Source organism: Salmo trutta, chromosome 5 (genome assembly GCF_901001165.1).
Source record: "Salmo trutta chromosome 5, fSalTru1.1, whole genome shotgun sequence".
NCBI classification, from domain to species: domain Eukaryota; kingdom Metazoa; phylum Chordata; class Actinopteri; order Salmoniformes; family Salmonidae; genus Salmo; species Salmo trutta.
The window spans coordinates 20,249,691-20,276,405 of NC_042961.1; the positions used below are offsets into that span (position 1 = coordinate 20,249,691).

The 26,715-nt window shown below is 45.7% G+C and overlaps 2 protein-coding genes across 8 annotated transcripts in view; both read right to left on the bottom strand.

Annotated features, from left to right (window-relative positions):
* LOC115193820 (latent-transforming growth factor beta-binding protein 1) overlaps positions 1–6,565 on the bottom strand; it is a 124,584-nt gene extending 118,019 nt beyond the window's left edge. For 6 of the 7 annotated variants that reach the window (XM_029752872.1, XM_029752870.1, XM_029752868.1 and 3 more), the window contains exons 1-2: positions 5,807–6,564; positions 4,907–4,977 (exon numbers count right to left, since the gene is read on the bottom strand). In XM_029752872.1, coding sequence (XP_029608732.1) covers positions 4,907–4,977; positions 5,807–6,159 — 424 coding nt within the window. In that variant the 5' untranslated portion in view covers positions 6,160–6,564. Of the gene's footprint in view, positions 1–4,906; positions 4,978–5,806 lie in introns of all 7 variants that reach the window. The other variant, XM_029752869.1, reaches the window with a different exon arrangement.
* A 3,804-nt stretch (positions 6,566–10,369) lies between these two features.
* ttc27 (tetratricopeptide repeat domain 27) overlaps positions 10,370–26,715 on the bottom strand; it is a 122,294-nt gene continuing 105,948 nt past the window's right edge. The window contains exons 13-20 of the mRNA XM_029752875.1: positions 24,940–25,167; positions 23,656–23,754; positions 23,167–23,219; positions 21,523–21,688; positions 16,071–16,268; positions 15,390–15,501; positions 11,370–11,470; positions 10,370–11,206 (exon numbers count right to left, since the gene is read on the bottom strand). Coding sequence (XP_029608735.1) covers positions 11,081–11,206; positions 11,370–11,470; positions 15,390–15,501; positions 16,071–16,268; positions 21,523–21,688; positions 23,167–23,219; positions 23,656–23,754; positions 24,940–25,167 — 1,083 coding nt within the window. The 3' untranslated portion in view covers positions 10,370–11,080. The remainder of the gene's footprint in view (positions 11,207–11,369; positions 11,471–15,389; positions 15,502–16,070; positions 16,269–21,522; positions 21,689–23,166; positions 23,220–23,655; positions 23,755–24,939; positions 25,168–26,715) is intronic.

The following is a 26,715-nucleotide window of genomic DNA, read 5'->3' on the forward strand; positions in this document are numbered from 1 at the left end:
TGGGGGTGGGGAATACTCCCTCTCTCAGGAAATAATGTTCTAGTGCAGGTGTCAGGGGATGTACCATTAGCTGAATAACCAGCCATCCTACAGCCTGTCCACACCAATCCCAAAAGCCTCACTGATTCCCAAGGCAGCGGATGACCTAAGGTTTATATTACTTGATTCTTTCCTCGCACACACACAGTTAAATTGGGTCTGAAATAGTGTTGCAGTTGTGTGAATACTGTGTTGGACAAGAAAGAAAATATTACTTTTTGCCTGATGTCTTCTTCCTCACTCATGCTTCTACTCAATATAAACGGTGTCTGTCTGCCCACCTCCTGTACAATACGTAGGACAGAGACAGAGAGCCTACATTGCTGACTCAAGCCATTTCTATCAATTATAGCTAATCATTGTTTATCGCTGGAGTTAACACAAGACCACATTTAATTCTGTTGCTGTCCATTGAATAAGCAGCAGCGTTGTATACTTCCAGCCAAGTGTCTGACATTGAAGAGCCAAGTCCATTAAGACATTCCTAGTTGCCATGGTACTGTGCCCATACCTGGTCCTCACCCCACTTAACTGCTGCTCCAGATCCAGGGCGTCTGGATAGGCACTGTACAACGACAGCAGCCACAGACGCTCCCCTCAATCAGCAGACCAATCATAAATCACCAGGTGCTGGGTTGAGGTGAACACCGCTCTAGTTCCTCCATCTCTCTCGTCACACATTTCCATTGTCTAAGAATGGACTGATTTCACTGATTTATTATGCTCTTCTTCCCCCTCCCCCCCTCTTTTTAATTCCCTCCCTCTAGCTCTCTGGCTTGGCAAAAGAAACGTCCTAGTCGTGCTCGCCTGGTGTTGGCAGGAGGCTGCGATCGCAGAGAAATGTATGGTATGCATGCGTAGAGAGGAGACCCAGAGACTAAACACAGACCTGACGGCCCTGAGTAACCAAAGAAATCCACAAAGGAAACGTCAAGTAATCAGGAAAATAAAGCCTGGATATGAGGTCTGCAAAGGGGAGTCCTGGTAACGCAACAGAGACAAAGACACAAAGTAGCAGTATTCAGATGGAGAGTATATTCCATCAAGTTGCTCTGAGAACATCAAATATCAGATATAATGGTGGGATTACCTGGATTACAAGAGCGTTTTAAATATTCAGTTTACAGTAAAGTCTTTAGCTTTTTCCTTGTTCATTTTCAAAAGAGTTTCTCTGCCTCTTCCAACTGGCCATAGTTCTATTTGTCCTATAGGTTGGACTAGCCCTGTGAGCGCTACAGCATCTTTAAATTACCCTCAACTAAGGATGAGGAGCAAGAGCACAAAAACACCTTTGTGAGTCCATCCCATCCACATCACTACAATATCTGGCTCCATCATTTACTTTCAACATCCTGTCCTGTCTTTTAGGGACATGCAAGGCAAAGCATGAGAGAGCTTAAAGGCCCAGATCAGTAAAATATATATATTTTTTGGTTTTCATCATATTGTACAACAACGGATTCAATTAACACTGTAAAAGTGTGCATTTTCTGGTTTATTTCCTGATAGTTGCTGGTTGAAAATACAATCTGCACAGGAACTTCTAATCAACAGGTTGCATGGGCGGGAGTTTTGGATTTCGATGGTGACATCACCATGCGGTAAATTGGTTAATAGACCGATAACAAAAAGTGTTCCAAACCTCTCTGCTAATAACAGTTTTCAGTTTCCCCCTCCCCACTCAGACCACTCCTAGCAAAATTATTGCTTGAGGAAAAAAATGTGTTGCTAAAAAGCTACTTTTGCCCATTTTTACGGAAATCTGTTAGTAAAGTACTCAATTGACATAAAAACAGCTGCATTGGGCCTTTAAATATATAAAATGGTCGAGCCTGTCACATTCTCTTAACTTTGGGGGAGTTTCAAGTAACCTCTTCTTGAGGGATCCTTCATGAAAAATGAAGACTGCTCTTCAGCTGTGCCGTGCAGCTACGCAGAAGTGAAATATTTTCATGTTCTGTTTTGTCTGGCCCGGTCTGCTTACTTTTGGGTTGCACTCAGTTAAGGGAGAAATGGGGTGGGCAGCTTTTCAAAGCGTTCGATTACCATGCGGCTCCACATTGTACATAGCGCCGCCAGACTCCAGTGGGAGCGGAGGGATCGAGCCGGATGGAGATGCTGCTGCCTGAACCCCAAAGGGATCTGGAAGACCATCTAACGCGGGTCTCTCTCAGACAAAAAAAATGTCTTTATCTTTCATTTCTACACCTGTCTTTTTATTCTCTTGAATTGCGGCAATATGGTTATGAGGGCATATTGTGTGCTGTTGCGGACAGCTGTAATATTAAAGAGGAACACTGCAGTTAGTGTAGGTAGAATAGGTACAGGAAATTACTGCTCCCGAGTGTTAATACACAGCTCAGAGTTGGTAAGAGCTGGCAACGCCAAGGTCGTGTATTGAATACCCACAGGGATCACATATGAACGCACTCACTGTACTGTCAGTCACTATGTATAAAAGTGAATGTTAAGTGGCATTTGTTATTATATCAAAGGCCTATTAATACCACAATCTATTTTCTGTTGCGGACAGTCTTGAATCTAGCAGGCAAAAAAACAGAGTGCTATTCCGCTCTGCAATTCAATAACCACATGTCGTTAAGACTACCTTCTCTGCGTCAGGAATAGACTGAATAAATCCTTGGGATGTTTGCTCATCATCTCTATTAGATTACAGTCCATTAAGAGGACAGAGAGGTGTTTGTAGCATCTGCATCACATGCTTGAAACTGTCTGGATGCCATTAAGGCAAACAAATAAATAAACAAACAATCTCATCTAAGGTGCAAAACATGTATCACATATTAATCAACATTAGTGGCATGGTTACAGCCTGATGTCATGTAATAAAGAATTGCAATAACAGCTTCCTGATTAAACATGCGTGGTCCATTTGCTAGGTAGGCCAGGTTTTCAGCTCTCTGTGTCACTGTTTAAGGAACGTTTTAAAATGAGCTACACTCACTCTTAAATGCACATACATTCTCAAGTATGTACTGTGGGTGGCTTGGCATGGAAAATATCATGGATTAAATATCCTAGTGGTAATGAATGGTAAGATTTTCACAGCTTCTACTAGCTACCTCGCAAAATGAAAAGCTGGGCTTGCCTTGGTGGGAGGTTGCTGGCGTGACTGACAACCTGAAAGAGCACTTTATGCAGCATGCTAGCAGGCCACGTGTAAGGCGTTGCCAGAAAAAACAGAATTAATATCTATTAAGGAACCCTTTTGTTAGCATTGTCGACGAGGGTAGTGGGTGGGGGGGGGGGGGGGCGTCCTGGAAATCAAACCCCATTAAACATTTAGGGGGTGGATTTACAACCTAGTCTACCTTCAGTGACAAGGTAGGTAGAGAAAAGAAAAAAGAGCTGATCCTGGAAAAACTAATTGAGCAAAAGCTATAGAGAGCGATCCATAAAAGATATGACTGACTATAGCCTAGGAGTGAGTTATTATAATATTGTTCCATGTCGGAAAAAACAAGCACAATGAAAATAAGGAAGAAAAGCCAAGCATATGCATTGGTCGGTTACACTAATTGATCAATCATAGTTGCATTATTCATCATATTTATTAGGGTTGTCTAAAGCAATTCATTGCTATAGATGAATGGAACCTCTCCTCACAGTGCTTCCCTGGTGCTCTACTACTGTAAATATTAATATCACGGCCAGTGAAAAATCATAGAACTGAGCGGTGAACACCAGATGACCTGAGGATAAGCTGAGAAAATAAGAACAAAAAGCCATTTTCCCAGAAAGAGCAACTGTACAGTAAAAGAAATCTAGTGGCACAAAGATCTTCGTAGATTTGTAAAAAAAAAAAAAAAGTCGTTGAAACTCCCTGTAACATTTCATCTGACTCCATCCTGTCCACCCCGATTCCAGCATCTAGCTACAGTCGGGCATACTGGACTCTGATCCTGACATCAAAAGGACCAATTAAAGCCATGGGTACTGTAGGAATGTCCACTATTGGTTCTCTTCCAGAAACCTTGCGCAGCGTTTCCCGTTCCCATGTAAACAGTAGCATTCCCCCACTGTGGATTGCATGCCTGCACCCACTCCCCCACCCAACCTCTGCTGCCTCAGACCATGCCAAGGAGACCATGCCAGTCTACTAAGTGGAGCGCAGTCTTAAGTGGGAGCAGACCAGAGTAGTGCAGGCACGCTGGGCCTATAAAACATATGAATCAGGGGTCCTAGACTAAAACGTAAGCCCTGGTTTCCCCAGGAGGTCCACCAGACTCGGCGCGGAGAGACCGTCTGTCTCTTATATAACCAGCTGGCAAAGCCTCACGGTCGAATAGGAAAGAGATCCAGATGATGGGGCCGAGCCAAGAGGTATAAAACACTCCAAACCTTTTTCTCTTTCAGGCCGTGCGCCTACTCCTATGCAATAACAGTGTTCTCATGACTCTGCAACACGGGCCCTAACACACTGACAGTCCTGTCATTGTTCCCAGTTGGGCAGAGTCACTGTCAGCAATGCCAGTTATTTATAAAGAGTAGCATAGAAAGTTCTGTCACTGCTAATCATCTAAAGGCACCTTCAAAACATATGTATGTATGTATGCATGCTTGGGTGAGTTTCCAAGTAGAGTGGGGACGTAGGTATACTGGATGGATTATATATATATATATATATATATTCAGTATGATGCAGGTATTCTGGCACAGATCTGCCTGATGAACACCGTGATTAAAGACAATTGTGTACATTTTCCAAAGGAAGAAGTTATGAGGTGCCATGTACAATATACAGTGAATCCAAGACTGTCATCAAGAATTTGGAAGAACATTTTGAACCACTGCAGCTTTTTGGCCCGCCTGCGGCAGCAGCTCGGCTGTGGTAGTGGATACTCACGCTTGGTGCACCGCTGCGATCCAGAGGCCTTACTCCATCCGTGACAGCACTGCCCTCCACAGACATTCACCCTGCAACAACACCCAGAGACAGAGATCGAGCATTGTCACACACACACACACGACAAACTCATTTTGCCTAAAACTCACTTGCTGGTGGGCCTAGTGACCCACCTGTGCCGCCCAGGCTGAGATGAACCAGTAAAACTGGGCCAGATCTGGTTTTAGGGGTTTCCTTTTATTGGAGGTGAAGCTGGGAGTCCCTAGCCTGGTGCTGAGACTGTGGGAATGTCCCCACTAATCATACATCTGAGAGTGCTGCGACATGGGGCCCTGCAAATTCTGGTCTTGCTCCTGAATACAACAGGATCTGGGCCATTTCGCTTGACTACTTTCCTTTGAGAATACTTTATTATTTTAGAACAGTACTTTAAATTAGCTCTTTTTCTTTCTTTCTCTTTTGTGTGGATGTTAATACATTTCCTTATTTCGTATAAACTTGAGTGGTAAAAAAAAAAACATTGAACTTGAAATGAATTAGGTTACATGTCCCAAACAAGTAGCCTACAGTATTGTGTTTTGATTTGTCAGAAATTTGTCAGAAATATCAAAAAGCTACCAGAAACAAGTGCACTGTATCATTTAAGATGGTCTCGCAGACTATATAACAACCATCATACTGTATGTTCATGTTAATTATTACAGTGAATACATTGGCCAGACTAAAAGCGAGTTCCTTTACCAGGCGCATGACTACAGTACAGTAGTAAGTTGACCCAACACAGGTAATACATTTGTATACCAGACCATCTTGATATCCAAGAGGATAAGTAGCCTATAGACAGACAGATGAACTCTTCTGTAACAGGAACTATTTTCAGACACCCACTGGTTAACTTACCCTGAAATTTTCATTTGGTGACTTTGGTGAACGTTGTGGCTGGTCTGCCGAATGACTTGCTGGTGCTGAGTAAACTGTGTATCCTGGCGAAGCGGGATCGGGTTCGCTTGGTTACCCATCCTACGGGTTCGGACCTGGCTACCGTAACTGGCCGTGAGCTCCACGTTGTAGGCATGGGGCTGTCCCGTGGCACTGGAGCGCGAAGAAATGGAACTCACATGTACCCTGTCCGTCCCGCTCGGACCTGGCTGCAACACGTAGTATCTCCTAAAGCCACTCTGATCCGTGGACACAAACGCTGGTGACATGAATAAACCTAGAGAAAACAAGAGGTCCCATCTGATCCAAGCCATATCCAGTCAGTATCCGCGCAAAGACAGAATACTTTCTGAAAACTTTCTGAAAACTTTAGAACAAATTCCTTGAAGGTCGGATGTTTCTTCTGCGAAGTCTGAATGTGGAAAATAAAAACTCCTCTGACTTTAACGCAAGTAAAACAGTTCTATATCCCTGAACATATTCGTCTATGCTTCGCCTTGCAACCCGAATTTAAAAACGATGACTAAAAACGTAGGCTGAACTTTAAAAAGTGAAAAATAAAATAGTAAATAATAAATGTAAAAACGTGATCATGGATCTAAAACAGAATGAAACACTCCTTTATCCCTGTGCAGGGTAGGGGGGAGCTGGACAGCAGATGTTACGGCTGCTATGGCTATGTCTGTGCAATACTTTACCCTGCAGATGAGATTGAAAACTCTTTAAAAAGTTTCACTGTGTAAAGGAGTTCGTGTCAGAAGTGAACAGCCAATCTCCAGCAGACATGACGTCAGGAGTGGGACGCTTATTGGAACACACTTGTGGGGCTGAACCCTAAAAAAAAAAAGAAGTTTGGAGTGCGTAGGGCTCCAAGCATAGACTGTAAAAGAGTCCTAGTCCACAAAGATCTAAAGGAAATCCATTCCTCAAGACGCATGTACTTTCTACTTGCTGTCGGCAAGAGCGCGCGCTCACCAAAGTGACAGCAGGGATAAACCTTGTTGTGCAGCAAGTTAATGAGTGATAAGAGTATAGCAACACGCTTAGAATAATGACCATTTATAAAACACACCCAATAAGCCAAATGTAACGTGTACAACTAATTCATGTAGCAGTTCTTAATTCATATTTATAAATACCATGCATATGTATGTAGGCTATATGCTGTCATAGTCCTCCATCTTATTGTTACTTCAGCCCCATAAAGTCCTGCATAAATCATAAAGGAACTACCATGCGTCATAAACTATAGCCAAATATTTCTAAAGCCATGTGTGCACCATTATTCATCCAACAACCCACATGAGTTACTTGTCAACAGTTGAGCTGGGGCCATTCCTGGTGGCTTCTAATCTCCCACGGTCATCCCTCGTTGCTGTCCTCTTACACAGCAGGGTTACCAGCAAACCCTGTGTAAATTCTTCAGCATTTCCTCATTATTTCATTGAAGATTGCAGGGGATATTCCAGTACTGGAGTGAGTTCATTGAAGACACGCACTGTGGAGCACACAGAGTGGTTTTAAGGGCCTACACCCAGATGAAAATGAGCCCCACTGAGTCATTGTGTGCGCTTTGGAAAACATACACAGTACCACGAAGTCTTATGACGTTGGTTCTCTTGAGTGAGGGATATCTATCTAACTGTCTTAAAACCTGTGTCCCCCATTGAGATATGAAGTGGGTGGATACCGCAGGAGGCTGCTGTGGGGAGGACGGCTCATAATAATGGCCGTAATGGAGCAAATAGAATGGCATCAAACATCAAATACCATTCAACTTATTCCGCTCCAGTCATTACCACGAGCCCGTCCTCCTCAGTTAAGTTGATACCAACCTCTTGTGGGGGATACTGGATACAGTGGTGTCATAAATAGATGAAAAAAAGAAAGCCCTCCAGAATATGAGGGAGCGGAAAGGAGGGGTTTGAGAAATGTTGCTCTGAATTTGACACGAGGTAATGGTAACCAGAACCCAGTGTCTGTGGAGAAGCATCCTTGGAGAAGGAGACAGATCTGTGGAGAAAGACAGGGTGAAGCACATCATCACCAATGATGCAACATGAACAACACTACAAATACACAAAAGTAAGTTGACACCCCTTTCAAATGAGTGGATTCGGCTATTTTCAGCCACACCCGTTTCTGACAGGTGCATAACAATGAGCAATCAGCCATACAAACTCCGTTTTGGGTTTCCATGGCCGAGCAGCCGCACACAAGCCTAAGTTCACCATGCGCAATGCCAAGCTTTGGCTGGAGTGGTGTAAAGCTTGGCGCCATTGGACTCTTGAACAGTGGAAACTCGTTCTCTGGAGTGCTGAATCACGCTTCACCATCTGGAGGTCTGACGGACTAATCTGGGTTTGGCGGATACGAGAACGCTACCTGCCCGATTGCATAGTGCCAACTTTAAAGCTTGGTGGAGGAGGAATGGTCTGGGGCTGTTTTTCATGGTTTGGGCTAGGCCCCTTAGCTCCAGTGAAGTGAAATCTTAATGCTACAGCATACAATGACATTCTAGACAATTCTGTGCATCCTACTTTGTGGCAACAGTTTGGGGAAGGCCCTTTCCTGTTTCAGCATGACAATGCCCCTGTGCACAAAGCGAGGTCCAAACAGAAATCGTTTGTCGAGATCGGTGTAGAAGAACTTGAGCCCTGACCTCAATCCCATCGAACACCTTCAGGATGAATGGAACGCCGACTGCGAGCCAGGCCTAATTGCCCAAAATCAGCGCTCGACCTCACTAATTCTTGTGGCTGAATGGAAGCAATTTCCCGCAGCAATGTTCCAACATCTAGTGGAAAGCCTTCCCAGAAGAGTGGAGGCTATTATAGCAGCAGAAGGACCAACTCCATATTAATGCCCATGATTTTGGAATGAGATGTTCGACGAGCAGGTGTCCACATACTTTTGGTCATGTAGTGTAGCTGGGCAGAAATGCAATCCTCCAGTCACTGATTAAATCTAGGTAAGTCTCATGTGCCATAACTGTACATGTGCCCAGCAAACACAGAGTCTGAAATGAAGTCTCAAATTGCTTCTGGAAAACATTTAAGTCATAGCAAGTCTGTGGGAAGGTATCAAAATAGACAATGCACAAGTTGTACGTAAAATCTTTGTCAGTGAGCTTTCAGGTCACATTTCTATACAGAATGTTACTCTTCTGATAAAGGTTCTGATAAATCTTATTTTGTAATAGAGTCCTTGCACATGGACGTCCTGACCAAAAACTGTCCATCCTTATGACTCCTTATTCATTCATACCACAATGAATATCATGAAATGTGATGTCATTTTGGTGTTGCTCGTAGGCAATGACCTTACCATCGTATTTCAGCTGCAGTTGGTACTTTATGAGGTTGTTGTCACTAAGAAACAGCAGGAATGTTGAGAAGAAACAGGTGGCTGAACAAGCATCATCTGTTTCCCTGCTTCAGAGGGAGGCCTCTCCAAATGTATGACGTCATGGCAGCAAATCAGTGTTATGTTTGACCATTTGGGAGAGTTATATTACAATTAGCCGGCAGATATGACTGTATTCTACCTGTGTCTGCTGAATATATGATAGTAAATAATGACAACACTCGTAATGACCATTATTTCACATTTGTATTAAATGACTGACATTTTGGGACAGAAACCTGGTTATGATGGAGTGGTTTGATATGCAAACAAATTGTGTAATCAAGACCGGTTGAATATATGGAATGTATTGATAGATTATTCTTATGGGTGATGCACACTTCCCAATCCATAAATTGTCAACCAGATTGAAAAAAATTATGTGCCATTTTTATAACATACGACCTTTATCTTGACAGGGAGTCAATAACATCAAATCAAATTTCATGAAAGAGACCTACAGCTATGACATACACGGAGTATACAAAACATTAAGTACACCTGCTCTTCCCATGACATAGCCTGACCAGGTGAAAGCTATGATCCCTTATTGACGTCACTTGATAAATCCATTTCAAATCAGTGTAGATGAAGGGGAGGAGACAGGTTAAAGAAGGAATTTTAAGCCTTGAAACAACTGAGACATGGATTGTGTATTTGTGCCATTCAGAGGGTAAATGGGTAAGACAAAAAAATGGAAGTGCATTGGAACGATGTATGGTAGTAGGTGCCAGGCGCACTGGTTTGTATCAAGAATTGTAACGCTGCTGGGTTTTTCACACTAAAAAATGTCTTGTGTGTATCAAGAGGGCCAGCATCCATGTGGAATGCTTTCAACACCTTGTAGAGTCCATGCCCAGACAAATTGAGGCTGAGGCTGTTCTGAGGGCAAAAGTTGGAAGTACAACTCAATATTAGGAAGGTGTTCCTTATATTTGGTATACTCAGTCTATGACATGTCCATATCTACTCGTATAAAAGTAATTTTCTCCCTAAGTCACCTACACTGTGGGCCTTTCCTCCAATGCAAGGCAGAGACACAGTCCATGACAAAGAGGCACAGGCAAAGAAAAAGATTTCTACGATAGCAATAAAACAACAAGTATGATAAAACAAAGGCAATGTCAAGGTCATTTTTATTTGGGAGAGAAAATCCATGAGGAGAAGATGGTAGGATCTGTCTGTAGCCCCCGGGGCCAGAGGCATGATGATGAGATAGCTGTACTGTGCGGGGGCTGCCTCCATGGTGTCTGTCCTGTGTGAATGAGGCGAGGTGATACTTTCATGGCCCACTGCTTCCCTGGTGATGAACGTCCACACTTTCTTGTCCTGCTTCACAATCTTAGATTTCTCATCTGCAGAGCTCTCACTGCGCCTGTGGGAGTCCAGCTTTGAGGGGGGGGGGGGGGTATGACTAATACATTCTAACAAGGCAAGCGTGGTTCTATGATCATAAGGCTTCATCTTTGGACAATTTCTGAATGTATACATTTCCTGATTTCTATAGATTCCGCAGAGAAGGTGTCTGATGACCTGCGGGGTTTAGCTAACATTCCTTAACCATGCTCTATACCACAAACAGCACACGCCTCAAGGGGGAATTATACCAAATTACACTTAGTACATACGAGTGTATCACGTTTGGAGTCATTCCTTTGGCAGTCCTTTACAGTTAGTCGCATCTCTTCTTCCCTGTAAAAGCGTGTAAAGTACTCTTGGTAAGGACCAGGTGGGGGGTGCAGGTCACCTGACAGTGTCCCTAGCAGCCATGTCTGCTCTGGGACAAGTTTGCTGTAAGAGGTCCTTAGAGGTGTGTCGATAGAGAGGCATTCATGCTGATTCGCTGCGCAGCTGGCCACTCTGGTCCTGCAGCTCCGTGATAAGCTGCTCCAGCTCTTTGACTGCATCACTCAGGTCGCCATGGATCTCCCCAGAAGCAACATCTGTGTGCAGTTGCTGAGGAAAATCAGTGTAAAGAAATTAAATTATGTCGTTTGGTTAAACGTTATAGCAAGAAATGTGAGGTCGGTGAAGTAGCTCAGTAATGACTTGATGTGAGCAGTCCGATACATCTGTATGATGTGTTGGGGTGCTGGCATGAAGACCAAGTGTACTGTACCTTGGCTTTGGTGGCCAGGCTTCTCAGGCTGAGACGAGTGGAGGACAACATCTGCAATGCCTCCTGGGGGTTACTCTTCTTTTTACTACAGCTGAGGGTCACTGTGAACCCAGAAATGTGAGAAATAGAGACAGAAAATACCTATTAGCACATACATATTTGTGATTAAGAGACCCTTATGTCTATTAAAATGAGTGACTGCTGGAAGGAGACAACCACCCATCATGGAAGGGTCAGGAGAGATGAGGGGTTTCTGGGTCGGGGTCCATGGAGCTACCTGCGCTGGTGAGACACTGCGGCACCATGGACCTATGCATGACTAACAGGTCTCATATAGACACACCACTGTGGGTTATACTGCACGTGTGTGTGAGTCAATTCTCCTGGGACTGGTTAATGGGCACTCCACCTCCCTCAGGGAGATTTCTGCAGTCAGTGACACTTCAGTGGGCCTCATCTCATTACGCTGAAGACACTTCACCGCTCAAACCCGCCGCGAGTGGCCCGGCAGCTCGCAAATGAATAATAAGACGAGACCTTTTTCCCCAATGCCCGTTTAATCACTCCTGTGATTACTGTCCGAGACAAGATAATCAAAATGACCTCGAACGCTTCACAGTGAATCGGCATTCAACAGGATGAAACACCATCCACACAAACACCATTCATGACCCCCCACAAAGTGATGACTAAAGCTCAGAAGAACCGGTGTTATCCGGTGCTGCTTTGAGAAACATACCCAAACAAAGCTATGTTCCTGAGACCAGTGATGATATTGATGGGATATTTCCCCTGCATCGCAGAGTCTTTTGTCTTGGTGTTTACACGACACCTTTTTATCTCTCTCTCGCACGAGGAAGGGAAAACAAGCGGCGGTCTCTTCTCCTCTCTATCTGCGCTACACCTTTTCCCTGTATGGTCCCCTTCAGCCGCGACAGCAGGAAAGGTCAAAACGCCGTGATTTATGGACGAGGACCTGTTCTGCTCTACCCTCCTCGTTCTCATCACTCGACTTTTTTCTCATCCCTCTCTTCCGAGCTCTGTGGACGCAGTGTCGAGGGCCATCATAGAGGTTACAAAGTTGAGTTGAGCTAGTGAGGCTGTGGTAGAAGGGCTCGGTGGGTTCTGATCCATTAGTTAAGCCTGTCTCTCTAATAAATGATTAAGATCAACAGCTCTCTGGGACTTTTCTGAAGGGCTGAAGGACAGGGGCAGCACGTGGGAGTGTTTTGGGATACATACCACAGCCTGTGTGTGTAATAGTGTGTGTGAGGAATTAAGTGTATGTAAGGGGTGTAGTAAGGTGTGTGTGCGCATGCGAGAGAAAAGGTGTGTGACCTGAGTGAAGATGAGCCCTAGCGACATCATCAACCCGAGAGATGTGTTGGGGAAGGCAGGGCTGCGTCCTTCCACATTGCTATTCCTACCGTGTTGCCCCGACTCCCTCTGATGTTTAATTCAACACAGCATCCGGCTGTAATGAAAAACCTGGGGATTCTCGAGATTAACAACTTTAATGGAGTTCTCCTATAGGACACTCTCCTTCCTTTGCCTGCTGTCTCCATCTCCACTCCATCCCCCAACCCCCTCCGCACTAACACGCAAAGCAATTGTTTGGATCGGGATTGCGTCTCGCAGAGGGCAGTGGGGTAAGCGGCTTGTTTGTCTTTTTTACTCTTCTCGTGTCTGCAATCCATCATGTCTCCTCCCCACGCGGCCTGACGCAAAGGCCTGTAGGAGACGTGACATTAAGCGTGATGGAGTGTTCGTGTGTCTCCGCCAATAAGCGGCGGTCACGTGTGGCTCGGGTGTGTCGAAGGAACTTGTGTGTGAGACAGGGCCTAAAATTAACACCTGCCAAATGCGGGTAGATTTTGACATTGTCGGGTAAGAATGTCTAATTCACCAGCCACGTTGCGGGTGGTTCACTCAAGGCGCGACAGTGCGAGCATTTCATAAAAATAGTCAAGTATGGGCACAAGTGCAAGTTGTGATTTTATAGCAAAATAAATGCTGCAGTAGCTGTTTTCAAAGTATTCCTGACGTTTTGTTTCATATCAGGTAATGCTCAAAGCAAATCGGAATCCTAACGCTGTAAATATCCCACCTCGCGCAACAACACTGCCTGTCTAGGGGGCTGTGAGCACTGAGTAATGTGCTGAAAGATGTGTTTATAAAAGCAATGCGCTCAGGCATTGGTCTAATTTACTCTAAAGTCTACTTAAGTGAGACTTTGTCCTCGTGTTTCTTGGCTATTTATATTGTTTTGTTCACGAGCTAGGTTGCTTTTCAATGTTTGAGTTTTCTTCCACTGCTAGCAAAAAGAGATCTCAGAGTTTGTCTTTGGAGACATGGTCAGCTTCTACTACTAGTGAGATTCTCACAGGTACATGAAGATAAGAGTGGCCCTGTTACCAAGGTAACCTTAAAGAGGCAGTCTCTGAAGACCTTTTTATATAAATGTTTTAGTCATTTAGCAGACGCTCTCATCCAGAGCGACTTACAGTAGCGAGTGCATACATTTTCATACTTTTTTTCGTACCGGTCCCCCATGGGAATCGAACCCACAACCCTGGCATTTGCAAATGCCATTCTCTACCAACTGAGCTACACGGGATTGTGGTCACAGAATATCAAATTCAATCGAGCACATTACTTTGCACTAGAATGACATTTATTGTTTTAGAAACATTACTAAGCATGCTCATCTTTTTTTGTGTGTGTTGTGTAATTATGGCACAAAGAATACTTTGGCTGGTGTGTCGGGTAGATTTTTTTAATCTACAGTGTCTGTCAAAAGTTTGAACACACCTACTCATTCCAGGGTTTTTCTTTATTTTTACAATTTTCTATATTGTAGAATAATAGTGAAGACATCAAAACTATGAAATAACACAAATTATGTAGTAACCAAAGAAGTGTTCAACAAATCAAAATATATTTTATATTTGAGGTTTCTTCGAAGTATCCACCTGGATGCATTTCAATCAACAGGTGTGCCTTGTGGAATTTCTTTCCTTCTTAATGCGTTTGAGCCAATCAGTTGTGTTGTGACAAGGTAGGGGTGGTCTACAGAAGATAGCATTATTTGGTAAAAGACCAAGTCCATATTAAGGCAAGAACAGCTCAAATAAGCAAAGAGAAATGACAGTCCATCATTACTTTAAGACATGAAGGTCAGTCAATCCAGAAAATGTCAAGAACTTTGACATTTTCTTCAAGTGGAGTCGGAAAAACCATCAAGCGCTACGATGAAACTGGCTTCTCATGAGGACCACCACATGAAAGGAAGATGCAGAGTTACCTCTGCTGCAGAGGATAAGTTCATTAGAGTTACCAGCCTCAGATTGCAGCCCAAATAAATGCTTCACAGAGTTCAAGTAACAGACACATCAACATCAACTGTTCAGAGGAGAACGTGTGAATCAGGCCTTCGTGGTCGAATTGATGCAAATAAACCACTACTTAAAGGACACCGCCAGGCTGTGTAAGACCTATTTATAATTTCTTTCAACAGGACAATGACCCAACACACCTCCAGGCTGTGTAAGGGCTATTTGACCAAGAAGGAGAGTGATGGAGTGCTGCATCAGATGACCTGGCCTCCACAATCACCCGACCTCAACCCAATTGAGATGGTTGGGATGAGTTGGACCGCAGAGTGAAGGAAAAGCAGCCAACAAATTCTCAGCATATATGGGAACTCCTTCAAGCATTCCAGGTAAAGCTAGTGGAGAGAATGCCAAGAGTGTGCAAAGCTGTCATCAAGGCAAAGGGTGGCTACTTTGAAGAATCTCAAATTAAAATATATTTTGATTTGTTTACTACATGATTTGATATGTGTTATTTCATAGTTTTAATGTCTTCACTATTATTCTACAATGTAGAAAATAGTAAAAATAAAGACAAACCCTTGATAGAGTAGGTGTGTCCAAACGTTTGACTAGTACTGTACCTGCCACAGTGGTTGGTATGTGGGATAAGGTCTGTGCGTGTAGGGGCAGGGAGTGCATCACTCACCGTTGGCAAGATCTATGGCTCTCCTTATCACCTCCTTGAAGGTCCCAGTGTCTTTCTCCCAGCCGCTGACCTGCACCTCGCAGCGATGGGCCTTGGACAGGAACTGCAAAGCCTGACACACACAAATACGCACACACACACAAGAAAATCCATGAAAAACAATTATCCCCCCAACATACAGAATGTTGTGGGATACCATTTTGAATTAAATATTCACTTCCCATGAAGCCATAAACCCTTACCAATCTGTTGGCCACACCAATCCATTTGCGTTATAATGAACACACTAAGTAAACACTTTTAATGAATAGAAAATGAACAGAAATCATCGCTGTGGCGTGACTGGCCTTTGGGAGGCAGTGGAAAGACAAATTACATACCAGGACTAAGGATCATAACTCACAAGTCACGCTTAGGACATGATTAAGGAACAGTTTAATCAACAGTCCACTGCGTATGACAAGAATACACAGAGCCATCTATCACTGTGTGGCCACGTGCAATTTGCTCACCATTAGTTACCACCGCCTATGAGTTATCAATGAGCCTATAAATAGCTTATTAACAGGCTCCAAGTCCATTACAATAATGACTTTTTCACCTCCCCTCCGAGCTCATACAGTATATTTCATGTGTGGAGTTTGCACAGTCAAATGTCACGGGGACGTTAGAGGACCTTACTTTCTCGTTGTCCTCAGGCCTGGTGCTGTGGCCGTCTCCGTAGAGCAGGGCGTAGTGACGCCAGATCTCAGCGTCAGTGCTGTGGCGGGACGTGACGCGACCCAGGAGCTCCTGGACCTTGGCCCGCAGAGACGACGCCTGGTCGCCATGGTTATCTGTCATGTCCTCCACCACTGCTCGCACCAGGATCTCTAGAATCTGGAACACAGAAGAGGGAGAATGTGAACGGACCGCTCCTCTGGTTTGAAGTGGGAGGGGGTCGGAAAGAGTGGAGCGACTGCTCGTTTAAAGCGGGTGGTTGGTTTGGTGTGTGAACCTGGCCACACCGCATTATGTCCTCTCTCAACATAAACCAGTTGGGTTGCCTCAATGTTGCGTGGCTGTGTCATCCTCCGTTTCTAGTTTGGTGATTGCCGTCTGAGCAGGAGGCTATTTCACACTGACGCTTTTCGCGCTTGGTTTCAATTTCACCTCGCACCCAACTGAATGTGTGGCATTTCCCCCCCCCCCGCTCAAATTCAATATGCTTGGCATTGAGAGTGGAATATAGAGTGGAATAAAACTGCCAGGAATTCATGGGACTTGTTTTCTATTGTAACAAAAAAATGGAAATGTATGCACAGTCACGATCATCACGGTACAATTACAAGCGCCTGAATAAATAGCCTAGAGAGCAGAGCAATGCTGGATTTCAAAACATGACCTCACCCTCTTTGTTTACATTAATTAAATGCTTTTCCCATATGAATAATGAAACAGTATCATCAGCACGCTGAAAACAAATAATTAAGCTACAACGCAATACACACCACTCAGTCACACACGGGCGTGTCATAGTCATCGCTATATAAAACACATGTTCCATAAGCAACAAGCGGGAGAGACAGTAGAGGATGATATCAACGAGACAAATCTCAAAAAGGGATGTCCATGTGCTCCACTAAAAGCCAGGAAGTGCAGCAGCGTTCCTGTCTGTCCAGGGGAATGTTATTTGTGAAGCCCTCATGCACCGCTCCGAATACCAACGCTCTGAGCAAGCCGAGTAAAGGCAGGGGAAAGGAGAGAGAGACCGGTGAATGGTGAAAGGTGTGAGCTAAAGGTTGGAGATGTCTCCCCTGGGTTTGTGTAGTCTGTGGGGAGTGTGTGTGTATGTATGTGTGGCCTGGATTGGAGGGGTGTGTGTGTGTGTGGGTAGTCTGAGGGTGTAAACTGCAAGATGTGTGCATCTCCTCACGCATCTTGTGTGCGAGTGTGTGGGTCTCCCCATGCTAGTCTTTGAGTTGGTGTGTATGTCTACCATGCGCGTGCCAGGGTGAGTGTGGGGGGGCCTGGTTTCCCAGAAGTCAGCTAAGCCAGCTCCCTTTGAAGTCGTGGCACTAGCAGAAAGCCTGTTAGTGAACAGCTTGAAACCCAGGTGTTCCCTGAGCCAAGCTTTTTACTTTATCCCACTTTTGATTGTTCACAGTGAAAATGTAGCCAAAGGTGAATGAGACCTCTAGCCTACTGCACATATCCATACAACCACTTACAGGGAGGGATTTCACATTCACAGTGACTGAATCACCAGAAGAGCCAATGCATTTCTTGAAGGATGATTGTGTGTTTGAAAATCACTTCCAAATTGCATGTCTAAAGAGGCTGTTTAAAGACTCCATCCCAGAGAGTCTTGACACCGAGTTACCAAATGACCCAGCTCTTAGTTAATGGGTTGTAAGTTCAGCTGCAGGCGGGCTGGCACACTGCCTCTGCTCGACTAGATTATTGTTTAGTCTCCAGTTGACTGTGGCGTGCCCCGCCGGTGGAGGAGGAAGAGAATCTGTGAGGAAGCAGATCTGAAAGCCGTAAGTGGTGTGAACTTCAACAGGCATGAGGGAGAGGAAAGGCCCCCTTTACAATAAATCTGGTCCAAACCAGACAATCAAACACCTTATGTCCAGGCTTCACAGACAACTGTTCTGTATCTACACCTGGGGCTAAACCTTTCAGATGGCTTTCCAACTGAATACTGGCATAGCCAAGCGCCTAGCAATCATGCAATGTTCTTGAATGACTAAAGGCCATTAAAAGTACAATCCAGTAAAATGGTTTGATAATTCATTTGAAGAATGTTCTCTCTGTGTAGCACTCTCTGTGTAAGAGAAGATCATAAATGAGATCTGTTGAAACGAGAGCACTTCTATAAGGGCTGTTCCAGAATGTGTGTGGTCTACTTACAGTATCAGGCGAGGATGAATCCTCCCAACTGGCCGTCGTCTCTCCCTTCTCCTTGTTCCACTATATCGCTCTTTCTACCTCACCCTTTTTTACAGTCCCCCAAGCGCAGTTCCACGGGAGTTCTGATTTAAATTTGTTCCCCTCCTCACCATTTGCAGGTAACAAACTACTTGTCTATAGATGCTCTTTAGTGTGCTCCTGGTTTTCACACTTTAAGTGTACCACTCCCCCACCTCTGTGTTGAAAATGTCAACGTTCTCAGGTGCTGGAACAAATGTCATTCTGCACACCATACCGGTGCAGCAAGTATCTCGCTACACACACACACACCTCTCCGGACCCTCAGTTAAGATGCCGGTCGGTGTATGTGTGTGGTCCAAAGAGAGATACTCTGTGTTCATACCGGATAAAACATTTGGTAATAATAATGTCAGTGTGTATGTGAGATGGGGGCTGTGTGGGTAATAGCAGAGGCCCTCTGCCTACTGGCTCTGAGAAGGGGTTGGTCTGACCTATCAGTTATCTGTTATACTGGTACAGTAGCTGGAGGAAGTCTGTGGGAAATCAGGGGAGGGGAAGTGCTGGGTAAATGAGTGTTAATGTTGATTGATAGCGCTCTTCTGCCACTGGGGCACCTCAGAGTTTTAAGGTAATTTCAGCCTAGAAGGTCTCAGACAGGATTCATCAGATCGGACTGTCGATGATGAAAATGTGTAACAAATTAAATCCCTAAATGGGACTTTTTGATTCAAGTTAAAGGGGAAATTGAACGGATCACTCTCCCAGATTGCTGCTGTATCCGGTTATAGTGTGAAATGAAGAGGAGAGCGAGCAGGATGGAAAATGGAGAAAAGGTGTGATGTATGCCGAGTAACGAGAGCACAGTACAGTGAGATTTGAGCCATTTTCAATGGAGACCTTTTCTTCTTTTTTTACGGGGGGGGAAATAATTATTTTCTGTCTCAAAGGAACGTGTGAGTGTGTGTGTCCATCATAACCCACAATTCATCACTAGGATCCACTGGATACGGAGAATATGGAGGGCATGTGACAGAGGTCCTCATAAGTCACTAATTCCACTCTAGTTGCTTCCTCTACATTCCATAGAAGAGGAATGCATCCTGGCCCATAAGGAGTACAGTACTCTCTCCCCCTCAGCCATGCAGTACTGTATAAACTAAAAACAGTCTCAGGAAGCAAACAATATGGAAAAAAAGTGGAGGGGAAAGGAAGCTAAGTTGATGACAAAACAAGCACTTACAGGAATAGATTTGATGAAGTAGGTATGACGTTAATTGTCGCCTTGTCACACAATTCAAAATACAATTCAAAGACGCGAGTCAGGCATGCCAAATAATAGCAAATACTCTTCCAATACAAGTACTTTTAACAGTTCTACATCAAGGATATATTTGGTAGAGGAGGGAGGGGGGGGAGGGGGGGGGGTAGGTAGAAGAAACAGATGGGGACTTCAATGTCAGCAACCAAAATAGTGCCCCCAAACTACGGACATTGCGTGAGTGGTGACAGTCTGTTATATCAGACAACCACATTAAGGACTCAAACGCGATGGGAACATCTTTTAATTTGATGCTCAAAGGCCAAATAAGATGGGGCCTAAGGAACTGACCAATCCTTCTCACACAACACAGAGTAAAGTGCAGAAGGAGAAAAAGAGAGAAGGAAGACTGTTGGGAAACAGAGTTAAAGAATGTGAATCCACATCCCAATTACGGGGACATATATTTTACAGCAGCGGGTGGCTGGTTGCGACCTTTCCAACTTGTGCGTTTACATCTCCAATCCTAATTGATGAGGCGCTAGCATCTTGCCAAGCTAAAAATGAATCCATTGAGCGAGAGAAGAGCAAAAAAAGAGAGCGAGGGAAGGAAGGAAAATAACCCATTTTGAGCAAACCCCCACTGACTTTGCCAAGCTAATTAGAAAAGGCAATGAAACAGATCCAACCAGGGCTGTGCATGTTAAGTGGCGCTACAGTGGTGGCGCGGGACGAGGCGAGGGCTGGGGATTATGTCCGTATCCCCAGGAGCACCCAACCTCCAGACACCTAAAGCTCTGTTATTTAGAGCTTCTACATCCAGTGCCGAAACATCTTCTTTAAAGTTAATTGCTCTGAAGACAGAACGTATGTATTCCGGGGCTGAGGACTTAACGGTATATTGCCGTTTTGCTCAGTAGCTATGTTTGGACTCGTTTATTCAAAGTTGACAGTTAATTTTCTATTTAGTAAGCGTTGGTGGGTTTCCAATTAGCCAGCGATGATTCACAGATTTTTCATGTAGATTTTTTCAAATGAAACCAAATGAAAGTGCTTGATAAGCCTAGCTGGCAGGGTATAACTACTGGCGTGGATATATTGCAGGGACATCTTCAGAGAACGTCAGTAGGGTCCTCAAAGGTCTGTGGATCCCATTGCAATATCGACACCCGACATTCCATTAGAAATCGCGATAAGAGCCGCAGCAAAATGATAAGACTGGTGGTCAAGTGGTGTGTTGTCAGAGGTCCAGAATGTTCAGGTCTCCTTTAGACGAGCTCTCTGACCGAAGTGGTTTCAGTATTAAAGAGGTGGTAGCAGGTGGCGGTGGCAGAGGGCTCTTCTCAAACAGACTGCAACCTCTTGTATATATTCTTCATTCCCAAGGGGTCACCCTCTGGAAGGCGCTGGGCTCTGTGATGGAGCTAAGAGAGGGCGAGAGGGGGGTAGAGTGGACCCTTCTGTGCCCTGGAACATATGGAGCCTGAATCTCACACGGCTGAGAAAGCCTACCCAGACTCCTCTCGCTCCTTACGGGAGACGTGGGTGCTGTTAACGACCGGTTGTTAGAGGGGCAGCGCCGTGGAACGAGCAGATGAGAGGCGTATGGTGCCATTAAAGGCACGCTCCTGGTGGCGTATGGAGCCGGGCGTATTCAAATCCTCGGTTGCTTTACACGTACTGCTCCTAGATGTGAACAAGCTAGGACATGGGACTTATCTGTGACAGGAACCAGTGGGGGTGGAACGTTAGCTGGGTTACTGTGGCACAGCACGTTACCATTTTAGAAATAGTCATGTAAACTTGGGAATAGCTGTTCTGTTCTAAACCAAGTAGGATGAAGTTGCCCCTTGACACTAACCTAAGGTCAGTTTAGCATTTTCCCCTAAATGGCTAAGGTTGTGATTTTAGCATATGGTAAATTGATCCTAGATCAGTGCCTGTGGGCACTATCGTTACCTGCACATCCTTGAATTTGTCCCTCAGGTCCATAAGGCGATGGTAGGCCTTGATGGCCTCTGCGAACTCTCCCACGTCGGTGCAAACGGCAATAAAGTTCTCCCAGATCTGCCAGTGTTCGTAGTTACACTTCAGAGCCTCCTGCAGGGTGCGGAAAGCCTTCGTCCTGACAGACAGTGGGACAGACAGGCGCTGGAATTAGTGGTGCCATGGAAAGTATTTTTACATGGCTGGTGCTCACCATTTCTTCAGGGGCAGCTTACAAAGTCTTACGGGATGAATACTAAATTGAGATGCAGACGGGCATGCATTACCGTCAATGTGCCAATTTGAGTTACATAAGTTAAGGATTAATAAGGTTTCGGTCCTACCGGTCATTTCTACAGTTCAGTAATGAGTCCCTATTTCAGGTGAGGTGCCTGCATCTGTAACCTCAGCAGCTGTCCAGAGGTGGACCATAGCCAAGCCTGACTGACATGGCTGCCTGCCCCCTGTGTCTGACACCTCAGTGAGACGCAGGCTACACAAGTTAGCAGTTCACCGTGACAACCGCCCTGATACTCCCTCTCTGATCCACCTGCACTCACACACACACCACAGGCTACAGTCTCTTTAACAGAGCCACTTCAGCTGATTTAGCAGCGGCGCTAACCAGGTAGAAGTCTCCCCGCTTTTTAATTTCAGGCCTGAAAGCACAGGGCTGATTTGATCAGGGGCTGAGGGGGAAAGTTTCCCCATAAAGAAACCGTGGAGCTTCCTGGTTCCCAGACAGAGTTCTGCCAGGAAGAGATTGTGGTTTTCAGGGGAAATAAGAGAACCTGCCCATCTTGCAGTGGTGGGAATGTACTAATTGACTTGAGCCTAACATATCTGGCTGATGCCCGCCTCATGGTCAGCTGAAGGTTCACCTAGGTCCTGTGGTCAAGTCAGGAGGGTGCTGAGATGTTATCTGTCCCATCACGACTGCCTAGTGAGTTTTTAAAGTAATTGAAAAGCATCGAGGTCAGTTACGTGACCAAACCAATGACTAGCGGAGTTGGAGTGGGGTGAAAAAAAGCATTCTAACATCAATCTGTTTCATTGGCGTGTAAATCAGTGCTACTCTTTGATACCTCTCTCCAGCCAAAAATCAATACTGTCAGGCTGAATGGATGCCTCCTGGCAGGCAGTGCGAGTCCCTCTCTCTGCGAGAGTGACAGGTCCTGGATCAGTAGGGGTAGTGGCTGGAGAACCTCAGGGATATCAGAGCTGAGAGAAAACATTAAGGTCTGATTCCTCTGTCTTTGTTGTGGCCCTACTGTATGTGTCAGCCGGCACAAGGGTGGTGGGTGGATGGATGGGCGGGTGAGTGACCAAGTGAGTGAGAAACACGGGTCTTCTCAAGGCCCCGCTGAGCCTCCAAAACCAGTTGGCTCAATAATATAATTCCTCACCCTAAAGCTAATCTCAGTCCAGTCAATTGTGTGTGAGCTGTGGAGAGAAGGCTCTCGACTGAGGGACCCTAAATTCAAAACAAGGAGACATTCAAACATTGAGCCTGTCAACTGAAATACTTATGACCGAATTGTACATCTTCCAGAGTCCTAACGCCGTTCAACCATTGACAGGTTAATGGTCCAGATGGAGGGACTATACAGTACTCACTTCTGTCTCAGGCGGATGTAGGCCGTGGAGAGGTTGTTCCACGCCTCTGCGTTCTGAAGGGGAAAAAATGAAGATGCACAGCTTACACACAAGTAAACACAGGGTTGTTAGGAAGCTGTGGCAGAAGACTGACTCCCCCCGAGCCTAAATATGTTCTGCTGAGTGCTACGTGAGCACATTCCCGCTCAATGCAGTGGGCACACGGGTGCCGTATGGGTCATTAAGTTGAATTGGAAAGACTGCTGGAGGACAAGAGCGCTATAGCTCGGGTTATGATAAGGGAGTGTTTTCCGTTTGTCAAAGTGTGTTTGTGTGTGGGGGAATGTGTGTATTTGTGAGAGTAATGGAAAAAGAGAAGGGGGGGGGGTAGAGGGAGTGACAAGAGATGAATGGTACTGTGATGGTCCCACTGTGCATTCATGTGATTGACTCTGCCCTCCTATATGCGATGATGCCTGACACTGTAAGGTGGTGTAGTAATGCACTTACATCTGGTTCCAGTCCCACACACCTCTGGAAGGCCTTGGCAGCACCCTCATAGCCCTCCAGGGCAAAGTAGGCACAGCCCAGGGAGAACCACACCCCAAGCTGTAGAAACAAGACAAACAAGAGTCAAAAATGAGCAGTGAGTTCAGGAATCCTAAACTGTGAAATGTTTAGTGGAATATCATTTATAGTCTTATCTATTCATGGTGAGAATTCTATATTATCTCAGTGCTAACGCACCCCCTTGATCCACGGTATAAACTAACAATGTGCTGAGCCTGCCACACTTTCTCAGTCCTGCTTTCAAACCATCCCTGCCACGCTGACTGGCAGGTGCCACACAGGACAGGAAGTGGAAAAAGAAACGCAAATGCCATGTTGGCTAATGTTGCAGCCCTCCTGTGCCTGTGTTTGATTCGGAGGAAAGCCCACCTGTCAGGTTGGGCTGCGGGAGGCCCCGCTCTGTGACTGACAGGCAGGCCCCGTCCATAAAAATCAGCTGTGGCATCAGTCCCCCGGATTCTCTCCCCCCCTCCATTTCCCTTTCTCTCCCCACGTTCTTGTGTCTTTCCCCTCACCACAGCACACTACAACATGTCCACATCTCATCTCAAACTGGGAGGAATATTCCCCTCTATTCTGGTTATCGTCATTATCCAAAGATGTAGCTGCTGGAGCGATCATTTACAAGAGCCATCATATCTCCTTGACAATACTTCAACAGCCCCTTGAAAAATGGAGGGTGAAGGTCATTTAGCAGAACAAGCTAAATTAAAACATCCTATTGATGACAAAAGGACAGAAGAGGGAAGGAAAACAGGAAATCATTCCCCTTTCCTCTGTTCCCCTGGGCGAAACTCCTCTTCACCCTCACATCTCCCTCTCCACTCTGCTATCCAGAGGAGTGGTTATAGGGTGAGTATAGGGTGAGTTGGCTGCCCTCTGTGTGCTGGGAGCCAACAGGGCAGGTCCCAGACACAACTGTCCCAACACTACTTCCTTGGGGAAATGGGAAAGTGTGTGTGGGTGAGTGAATGAATGGGGGGCAAAGGCACAGATTCATTCCAGCTCTACTGTGCTCGGTGCTAACCTACTACTCTTGGAAGTTAATCAATTATTTCATCTATTCATAAAAAATAAAAACAAATCTGTCATATCACTTGTAGGGCGCTTACCTGCAGGTCAGGTAGTTAAGTTTTACCCTGTGAGTTCTACCTGCTAGCCCTGATGACAATATTTTGTTCCAATATCCTACCCAAAGCTAGCCCTTTCAAGAGGTTAGTTTACCTGCATGGTGTTGATGCGGAGTGACTTCTCGAAGCACTCCACACACTGCTGGAAGTCCTTGGCCCGGAGGTGCAGCAGGGCCTTGGAGCGCATGGCGCGGGCGCTGCGATGGTTCGACAGCTCCCAGGCCTGGTCGTAGTACTGCTGGTCCCGCAGCACGTCCCCCAGCAGGCAGTACAGACTGGGGGTCTCCTTCTTCTCCAACTCCCTACGCAGGATCTCCTCTGCCTGGGGGAGGGAGAGAGAAGCACAAAAATACAGGAAGAATTGGTAATGAGGGGAAGAAAGGGGATGAGAAAAGAGGGCAACAGAGGTGGTGGTGGTTAGTCAAAATGTCTTGGTTCCTGACGACCCTCAGAGCCAAGACACTTAATATTCCCTGCTAACAATAACCAGGCTTTGATTTGGTCTGGGACTGCCACAATCCACTCACTGGGGAAGGAAGCTCAATCATGATGTTGAAACTGGGGGTACTTCTACTGTAGCCTCAACTACATGATGTTCTCCTGCCTGGCCAGAATAAAAGCCAACAGACACTAAACCTCTCAAAAGAGCTGATTTGAGTACTGTATCCCCTCCTTCGACACAATTGTGTGTAGAATATTGATCGGGTTGTGAAGTGCATGTGGTCTAATGGTAATGCTCATGGCCAGTCACATACTGCTCCCCAATGGAGACCAGGGTTCAATCCCCATGGCCAGTCACATACTGCTCCCCAATGGAGACCAGGGTTCAATCCCCATGGCCAGTCACACACTGCTCCCCAGCGGAGACCAGGGTTCAATCCCCATGGCCAGTCACATACTGCTCCCCAATGGAGACCAGGGTTCAATCCCCATGGCCAGTCACACACTGCTCCCCAATGGAGACCAGGGTTCAATCCCCATGGCCAGTCACACACTGCTCCCCAGCGGAGACCAGGGTTCAATCCCCATGGCCAGTCACATACTGCTCCCCAGTGGAGACCAGGGTTCAATCCCCATGGCCAGTCACATACTGCTCCCCAATGGAGACCAGGGTTCAATTCCCATGGCCAGTCACATACTGCTCCCCAATGGAGACCAGGGTTCAATTCCCATGGCCAGTTACATACTGCTCCCCGATGGAGACCAGGGTTCAATTCCCATGGCCAGTTACATACTGCTCCCCGATGGAGACCAGGGTTCAATCCCCATGGCCAGTCACATACTGCTCCCCAATGGAGACCAGGGTTCAATTCCCATGGCCAGTCACATACTGCTCCCCGATGGAGACCAGGGTTCAATTCCCATGGCCAGTTACATACTGCTCCCCGATGGAGACCAGGGTTCAATTCCCATGGCCAGTTACATAATGCTCCCCGATGGAGACCAGGGTTCAATCCCCATGGCCAGTCACATACTTCTCCCCAATGGAGACCAGGGTTCAATTCCCATGGCCAGTCACATACTGCTCCCCAATGGAGACCAGGGGTCAATCCCAACGGCCACACTTACTGTTGCCCCACTTGCCTGTCCCCCCCTCAGCTGCCAACTGACTAAATACAATGTAAAAACGGATTTATTTGAAGAATAATGATCAGGTTTCCCTTCACTTTAAGATGCTGCTTTGTTCATGTGCCAATCTACCCACAGCCTGAGTGTTTTTTGGGCGCAAGGGTTTCAGGGTTTTCATTGGTTTCTTTTACTGGATCCCATTCTGTAGGCTGAATCTGGGCCAAGTCCACTGGCACACACTGGGCCCCCATGGAGCAGCTTGTAACCATAGCCATCTCTACCACACCACAAGACCCTGAAC